This window comes from Parasteatoda tepidariorum, chromosome 4, assembly GCF_043381705.1.
Source record: "Parasteatoda tepidariorum isolate YZ-2023 chromosome 4, CAS_Ptep_4.0, whole genome shotgun sequence".
Classification (NCBI taxonomy): domain Eukaryota; kingdom Metazoa; phylum Arthropoda; class Arachnida; order Araneae; family Theridiidae; genus Parasteatoda; species Parasteatoda tepidariorum.
This window is the reverse complement of record NC_092207.1, coordinates 98,339,734-98,349,179: the sequence shown is the minus strand read 5'-3', so window position 1 is coordinate 98,349,179 and position 9,446 is coordinate 98,339,734. Positions and strand designations below refer to the sequence as shown.

Genomic DNA, 9,446 nt, shown 5'->3' with positions numbered 1-9,446 from the left:
TATATATATTTCTCTTACACGGCGACAAAAAAAAGCCTCATAACAACTCCCCGAATGGCAACGCTAGAAAATCGACCAATGATTGCCGTTAAAAATGTCACATGCCAAATCTGGCTGAGGTGGCTCAACATATAGCGCTTTTAAAAACGGAAACTGAAATAACCAGAGAGAGCATTCCCACCAAGTGTGATCTGCTGATGACAACCTAAACGATATGGAAATGAATGGGGGAAAACTGGATCCTACCACGTGATTTTCCGGCCAATAAAAATGCGCCGACAACAATGGAAAACGGTGTCAGACCATTATGATTTTATGTTATATAGATAAACATTTTCCTATAATACTAATTTTTTTTCTTAAAAAAAAAGTTGTTATATGGATTTGAATGATTGTTTTGAATTCTTAGAATTTTGTGCATTTGCAATGTACCTAACTTAGTAGCGAGCGAAACGAGCTTGGTTTGCGAAGCAAACTAAATAAGATTGCGTAGCAATTTTCGGTGGTTAACGAGAGTTAGCGAGCAGGGGGCGCAGCCCCCTAGTTTTAAAAAATGTTGTAAGAGCTAATCATTAAAGTAAGCTATGTAATTAATAAACAAATTAACAAAGGATAACTGAAAAAAAAATATAAAAACAAAATAACAAGGGATAACTAACAAAAATTAAGCTAACAATTAATAATTAGCAAAAAAACTAGTTAACAAAAAATCACAAAAAAATAACTGTTAATTTAAAAAAAAAGAAAACTAACAGTTAATAACTATAGCAAACAAGCTAACAATTAATAGTTGTTACTAACAAATAAAAGATTGGTCGAAAGAAATAATTAATCCCTTAATAAATGTGCTTTTGTAGTACATATTATTTTATTTCACATTCAAAATTATTATCACAAACTATTTAACACAGTGTAAAATAGGAAATTAAACAAATTTTAATCTAATTTTTTTCATTGTGTGCCGTCAAATTTCGAAATCGTTAAAAGTGTGCCGCAACAAAGAAAAAGGTTGAGAATCACTACTCTATGATATCCACTGCTCTACATTATTCGCCGCGTGCTATTAACCTGCAATACTGTCGACCGGGCCATTCCATTCGTAACGCTGTATCGGTAAACTAATAAATAAGGAATAAAATAAAATTCATCTTAAAATAAAAAATTTTATGTTAAAATAAATTAAATGCTTTAAAAAAGACATTTTTTAAACAGACTAAAACGGAGAAAGTAACTTCATTTTTGTCACACCTAAAACGAAAAACGCAGAGCGTATCATTCAAAAGACGTGGAGAGAATTTTTGGTAATAGAAGTTCATTACAGGGGGTGGACAAAGTAATGGAAACACTTTCTATACTAATACATTTTTTTTTCATATTTCTCAACAAATACTATTTCTCAAGAAATACAAGAAATATTTTATAACTTCAGAAGTGTTTGCATCATGCGATTTCTCATACTTATCAATGCAGTTTCAAATCTTTTAGACATTTGAAGGACAGACAAAAAATGACAAACGGAAAAAAAGCGTTTTTGAAAATAGTGTTATGTGCCAAAAAATGTAGCAAACAATTTGTAATTTCTAACAACTATTTTCGTTATTATATGCAATAATTGCATAGAATTTCGTAAGCCTAGCTTAAATATTTATCGACATATGGACATTTTTATAAAATAAAAAAAAAATTGTGCCTTATGTTTTTTTTTCTTCTTTTTTTTTCCTTTTTTTTTGCTGTAACTTTGAAAATACAATAAAGTTAAACACAAGTTTTAGAACAATTCAAAATTAATAATTAAATATTTGAGCTAGGTTTACGAAATTCTCAGTAATTATTGCATATAATAACCAAAATAGTTGTTACAAGTTATAAATTGTTTGCCTCATTTTTTGCCGCTGAATGTTCAAAAATACTATTTTCCATTCGTCATTTATTGTCAGTCCTTCAAACCTCTAAAATATTTAAAACTTCATTGATAAGTATGATAAATAGCATGATGCGAACACTTCTGATGTTATGAAATATTTCGTTTAGTATTTCTTGAGAAATATGAAAGAAATGTATCAGTATAGAAGTGTTTCCATTATTTTATCCTCCGAAAAATTATTTTATCCTCCATACGAAAGCAATATCGGTAATAAAACAAAGGACGCATTTGTTTGCAACAGTAAAGAAACAATACTGATATGCATTATCATCAGGCTGAATTCAGTTTCAAAAAATTCAATGAGTGAGAAATGAGTTGAAATTTTTATTGACGATAAGTACCTTATTGTAATAAATTCTGCTTGCAGTGCCGCTTAGAAACGATTTAAAATTATGTCTCATAGTGTCATCCAGCACGAAACTCTGATTAAAATTTAAGCATCCTTGCCAGTCGGAAAGTGGTCAAAATTTTTATTAACAGTCAATTTTCTTTGACGATTATCGGGCGAATAATTCTGATCGTAGTGATCAGGAAACGTTTAAAACTTGTACTAACATCTCGTAAAGAGCTTCAGACGCAGTTTGAGTAAGTGAGATATTGCGATAGACTATGGATGATAGAGTATTTGACACCAAAATGGCGATACATTCTGCAGGAAGTGATCGGACGATTGAAATTTGTATTTTTATCGTGCACGCATCTCCAATTTGAAATCTGAGAGCTCCCACAAGTCGGAAAGTGGTACAAATCTCAATGGCAAGATGATAAACACAGAAGAGTGAGTAAAAATGTTGTTGAAATGAATGGATAAATTTTTGCAAGAAATTCTAGCTTTTATAAAAACCTCTCCTACAAACAAGCAACCCACCATTTCCTAAGCCTTTGACACAGATTTGGACCCTGGTGTCCCTGTATATCATTTTTTATCTATTAAAAAAGTCGAATAGTTGCTAAAAAATATGTTAGATTATCAGAATCATATTTGTACTGACATATAAAACGCCAAAAAATTAGTAAGAATTGTTTTTATATTATTTATTTATTTATCCTGATTCAAAAATGGATCAATAATTGATTTCGTAAATTGAAGAAAATTTAATGATAAATACATATAACTGCAAATAAGTGCAAATTTGAAAAATTATTGTTTGGAAGTAAGCCGTGTTTGGAAGATTTTTACTTTAACGTAGAAAGGGACACCGGAGTCTCAAGCTATATTATTAAATATTAAATTGCGAAATATAATATTTTTCACTTACCTAAAGTAATACAAATTAATGAAAAAGTATGAAAAATATGCTTAACGAAATTTCTGCGTCAAAGGGTTAAAAGCAGTTCTAATTAATAAAATTTGTCGAATAATGTTTGAGGAAAAAAACGATTATACGTTTATTTTTAAAAAAAAGTGCTTCAAATTATAAAATGCCTTGAGAGGTGATGAATATTAGATCCCTAATAATTACCTATACACTGATTTTATTTTATTTTATTTTATAACCACCGTTGAACAGCCGACCCAATTTTCGGGTTTACGATTACTGATGCTCAACGCCGTATCCTTGAAATTTTGAACCCAGACAAGGGAACTTTTGGATTAAGTATTGGGAAAAATTTGCCTTCGTGCAGGACTTTTTGATGGAACTAACTCGCATTTGCGTTACAATGGAGAGGAAGATCACTATAACCTCCCAAGGTTAGCTTCACGGCAAGGGAACTCTAACCCATGATCCGTCTACCACTAACGATATTTCATGTCAGCACTGTGGTCGGTGCAAGTCGGATGCGGATACTTATCGACCAGCCATCGCTGGGATTCGAACCCGGTTCACCTTATTGGAAGGCGAACGCTCGATGCCCTGAGAAATCGCGGCTCTCTATATATACTAATTGAAGCTTTAGAGTTAGTTGACCTATATTATCGTACACGTTTGTTGCAAACTTAATCTAGAACCAGGTCAATAGCTATATTTTCGTGCAAATGAACTATTATTAAGCTTAATTACTTGATACTATGTTTCTTGATTGAACGGGGGAACGGTACAGTTTGAAATTTTATTGCGGTTGCAGCAAATTTGTGAGATATTTTGGTTCAACGTTGAGAACCGATTTTTCTTACAGTGTAGATTCTTTATAGAAACTATGCCTACTTTACAAATCAGTAGCACTGCGTAAATCCAAACTGAATTTTTTATTAAAACCATCAATTAGTAATTAACATAATGCACATCGCACGTCTGCGCTCATCGCGGTCAAAAACCTAACGGATTGTGTGAAATGCACTAATGTTCATAAATAACTGCAAAAAATAAGCAAAAAAAAAAAAAAAAAAAAAAAAAAAAAAAAAAAAAAAAAAAAAAAAAAAAAANAAAAAAAAAAAAAAAAAAAAAAAAAAAAGACTAGACGAAAGTATCTATCAGACTTCATGAGACCTACATATTTAATGTATTTTACTTATTTATTTGTTGTTATTTTTTTTTCCATCAATGCTTCTTTTCAACGAAAGCCATTTCCATTTCTTGCATTTTTATATTTTAAGCGTTAAGTGAACTTTAAATAACATAATCAAAAATGTAACCACTTCTAAAAGAGGAAAATATTAACAAAAACTTTCCATGGTCATTATGGGGCTTTTAGCCTCTTTTATGAGAAATAAAAAAGCATACCGAACGTGGAATATCATCATCAAAGCGATATTCCTACCTCTTACATTTTCTTTTTTTATATATATTCCATTTTAATGCCAAATGGATGATGACTTCAAAAAAAGCAAAGTGAATCTCGTTTTTTCGAATCGAAAGAAAACGAAAAAGATGAGTTTTTTAAGAGTTCTCTGTAAGAATCATATTTTATCGCTAATGAGCAAACAATCTTATGGTCAAAGATCGCTCTAGTTGTCACGCTTGATACCTCTTGCTCTAGTGACTTCTCGCTTCTCAGAAAGTTTTTCCAAAAGTCATACATTGTTTGTCCTTGAAAACACGGTTCCTTGTGACCTACATTTTCCCTTCTTTTGATACTTTTTCCTATAAAGTTCACCGATGGGGGCATTCTATGAAAGCTACTTTACGATCAGCCAACCATCCATAAATTCTTCCAATTTTTTTTCGTCATTATTTGAAGAGCGAAGGGAAAAAAAAAACGAGATTGATGGGGTGCTGTCGGAAATACAGCGTGAGAAATTCTTGATGGATACTTAAATTATTTTTAAAGTATCGACGCACTAATTATTATTTTCATCTTTTTTTTCCTTTAAATGCTATTTATATTCATTTTAATTTTTCTTAGCATGTTTTTCTTCTAATCTTTTTCTCGATTTTTTTCTCCTCACAACTAAACATTAGTAGAATTCAAAAACATATTTTTTACGCTAAAAATTACTTCATCTTAATTCATTTAATATTTTTTTTTAAATCACACTTTCAGGAATTTTTTTATACAACTAATATTTACAACGGACTAAAAAAAAGTTGGTTTGGTTCATGCATGGACTACTCATTTGAATCATCATCTTTAAAGGATTTATTTACAATTTTTTTTAACAAAAAATTAATATAATTTTTAAGGATGAAAATATTATTTTTAAAAAAGACGACAGTGGGCTAAAATTATAATATCGCAGCTGTCTTAAGCGTTGCTCTAATCAAACAATTATTGAATAGTTTCTACAGAAGAAGATTTATATTCGTTTAATGCCTTTGAGATAGCAAAGACTATTCAAGCAAACCATGAGATATGATTCAATAGAGGATACGACACTAACCAACCATTGAATAGTTTCCGAAAATGTACGTCTCATTTCATTCCATTGTGTCTTTGTTGTATCATAAAGCTAAGAATCATCAGAGTATTGTACATTCATGATATTGATCTTCTTTTTACGTCAAGTAATTAAAAATAAAACAAGCAAAACAAGAGGGTAATATTAATAGGGTAAAAAGGTTTTAGTTTAACTGGAGTGCTGCAGTAGTTTGCGTGTACATTCGCATCTACATTAGCAAAAATAAAGCTATCATGTGCCCAAGTAAACGAAAAGTAACTTTTAAGAAATGGCTCTAATCGTGGTGGCTCAGGGGATAGAGCGTTCGCCTTCCAATGAGGTGAACCGGATTAGACTCCCATCGATGGCTGATCGATACGAATTCCGCACCCCGCTCGCATCGACCACAATGCTGTTGCAAAATATCCTCAGTGGTAGTCGGATCATGGGTTAGAGTCTCCTTGCCCTCAGGCTAACCGTGGGCCGAAACTTTCAATTGGTTAAGCAATTGGAATCCCGATTGCAGAAAATCCAAATCTGTTGAAGTAAAAAGGTGTGTTTATTCACATGCAGTACTTTTCTGTGTCAAACTCCATAACTTAAATGATAGTATATTTAAAGTCAACCCTTTAAACCATTAAGATTGGCTCTTTGTTCATGAAAATCCAACCATTAGAATAAAAGTTAATCTAGGTTGATATCCCCTTATTTTGTGACTAACATTTTACAGATGCACCATCGGCAGCTGAAACAGCAATCTATTCAATCGAAACATTTGTTAGCTATCACCCACCACAATTTCTTATCAACTCCGTGGCTCGAAATAGTGTAGTATTCAGGGCTGTTTGCACCCCGGACATTTTTTTTTGTTTTTGTTTAACTAGTTGATATCTACTTTGTTTTCTGGAGGAGTAACGTATCCTTGAGTACCAATAGGTACAACAAAAAAATAAAATAAATACACAGATCTTTATCTGTTAAATACGCAGAACTGTTATTAACTTTTTTATCCTTGAGTACCAATATGTAGTGCAAGAAGAATAAAGTAAATACACAGAATTGTTTTTATCTGCTAAATACAAAGAATTGTTTTAACTGTCTATCCTTGAGTACAATATGTACAGCAAAAAGAATAAAATAAATACACAGAACTGTTCTTTATCTGGAAAAAAGTAGAAGGTCCTTCATGGTTAAAAAATAGTAAAAGGTTTCACTTTGCTTTAAGAAATCGAGAAAAGAAAAGAGTTATATTATCAGTTTTTTCCTCTTTTCCAAAGTAAAACAGTTCATGGTATGATTTCTGCAGATATTTGGGAGACTTTCTTTTTATTACTTGTCGACACACAATATCTGAACAAACTGAACTAAAATGATTATTTTCAACTCTTTAAAATGGATAAAAAATTTCCTACAAACTCTTTTTTCTTTCTTTTTGAAGATATAATAAAATTATATTTTAGATGATAACAACATAAACGTCATAAACATGATGTTTAGAACCATAATTTTCATAAATTTCCAAACTTTATAAAATAAATGTTAAGTTAAATGAGGTATGATTAAATGAAGTAAATAAAAATTTTCTCCTTAAATTCAAGTTATATCGTAATTACCGAACATTTTATGTAGGTTTTTTAACATGAAATCATTCTAAAAATTTCTTCGTTAAATCCAATAGCTCTTTAAATCTAAGCTCATAACAAACGAATTCAACTGTATTTGAAATTCTATAACAGTTTCAGCTACATTACGACATTTATATGGTACAATAGTTAAAAATTTTGCTGAACAGTCAAATCTAAAAGTATATGCACTGCGCAAAAAAAGAAGAAGAAAAACAGGCTACCCTGAATAACTTTTGATCTAATAATCGGATCGTCACGTTTTAGAACTCAATCTTATGGTTCAAAAGGGTGACCTCAAATATACTAACTAATGAGTGCAGACAATATTTTAAGTTACGAAATCAGGCACAAAATAATTTCTATGAATAGACAAACTTTTTTTTTCTCAATGAATTTGAATTTCTGACCACTAAAATATAGGTGGTAGCCGAAATCTGGAAAATAGAGTCCCCGTAGTTTAGTAAGGAGAGCGATCCAAAATCTGGACCCCCTTAATGTTAATTGATTTTGGTTTTGCGCATTTCGCCATATCTCGGGAACTTTTTAAACAAATTTATCATTAGACCAAAGTTATTCCAAGTACTCTATTTTTTTCTTTTCTTTTTTTATTTGTTTATTTATTTATTGCGCACTGTACGTCTTTTCGTGTTTTACAATGTAGCCCAATTATTTTTAACTTATCAAAAGACTAGAGAATTTCTGGATCAAAGATTTAGAAAACCTGGTATTCGGAAGAAAGGTTTGTTGTGCGTGGTATAAGCGGAAAAAGTTTGAGAAAAACCACATAAACCTCCTACACATCTCTTTTACGTTAGACCGGTATTTCAGGCCCAGATAGCCACAATAAAAAGACATCCCAGATCAATTAATTAAATATTTCTCGTAGATATAATAGTTATAGCTTATAAACCATAAGATATTTAGCATGATTGATTTGTTACGTGTCTGTACCCGTTTTTGGCGCTATCCAAATGCAGAGTTCCACCAAATACAGAATGAAATTTAAAGATTTTAATCAAAAATAAAAATCAAATGCTGAAAATAATATTTGGATGCAGAAAATTTGTCTTTTGTGGATAAACATAGAATTAAAAATAATGTGTTCTGCGTAACCAATTTACTATAATATTTCTGAGCCGGATGCAAAGAAATTCGAGTGTTTTTTTTTAAAAAAAAGGAAAAAGAAAAGAAAAATTGAAGTTAGCAGAGGTCTACATTTTTGGCGACTTTTTGCTTACACCGGGCTAAAATAAACAAAATACGTAAGGGTTACCAAAGTAATGTTTGGCACTGTTACTTCAAAAAAAATTGAATTCGTTAAAAGTTTTGTCTCAAGTTTGTCGAGTAAATTACTGTAGGCATGTAAAAAAATTTATTGTAAATTGTTCAATTTATCTGAAAATTTTATATAATGGTACAGATAATTTAAGAAATCCTGATGAATTTAAAAAAACCGACCGATTTGCAAAGCATCGTTTTGTAAACTGAAACATTCCAAAATCAACTGAGTTGATGTATTTAAACAGGAGAAGAAGAAATGTACTGTCTTTAAATTAAATTTAATTTAAACTATTACACTCACATCTTTCTTCGAAAATCTTCTCATCTGTCGATTTTTCAACGCTTTTATCTGACATAACTAAAATTATGTGGGATTTTGATTTTGAAATTTGGATAATTCGTTAAATTGCATGAATCGGGAAAAAAATGCTTGTTTATAGTACTGGATGATATCAGTTTTTCATTTCTGGTCACTTATTTTCAAGCAAAAAGTAAATATTAGAAATCAACTCGGTGCCAAGATCTACACCTGCACTACTCAGTTTTACGTATGATTTATTTTATGTTCCTACTTCAGGGAATCTCCACTCTAAATCATATAATGTGTGTGATTTTTTTTTTTTTTTTTTAGNCAATCTTTTTTTTTTTTTTTGCTACATAATGTCGTTGCGGTGACTGCCTCACTGACTGAAACGGATTCAGCTAAGCTTTTCCTGATTTTCAAATATGCCCGAGAGATTTGAAAAACAGAAGGAGACAGAAATAGTCGGTTTGCTTTTTCCCCCCAAGGTTCTTTCCAGTTTTTAAAATAAGCAGCAAAGTTTTTAAGCAGATGGCGCTGATGAGTGAAAAAAACTGC

The 9,446-nt window shown here is 31.0% G+C and overlaps 1 protein-coding gene across 1 annotated transcript in view; it reads right to left on the bottom strand.

Annotated features, from left to right (window-relative positions):
- The window catches only part of LOC107451994 (V-type proton ATPase subunit H-like), a 17,008-nt gene extending 7,994 nt beyond the window's left edge, over positions 1-9,014 (bottom strand). The window contains exon 1 of the mRNA XM_016068258.3: positions 8,889-9,014. Within this exon, the coding sequence (XP_015923744.3) occupies positions 8,889-8,943 (55 nt within the window). The 5' untranslated portion in view covers positions 8,944-9,014. The remainder of the gene's footprint in view (positions 1-8,888) is intronic.
- Between the last annotated feature and the right edge of the window lie 432 nt (positions 9,015-9,446).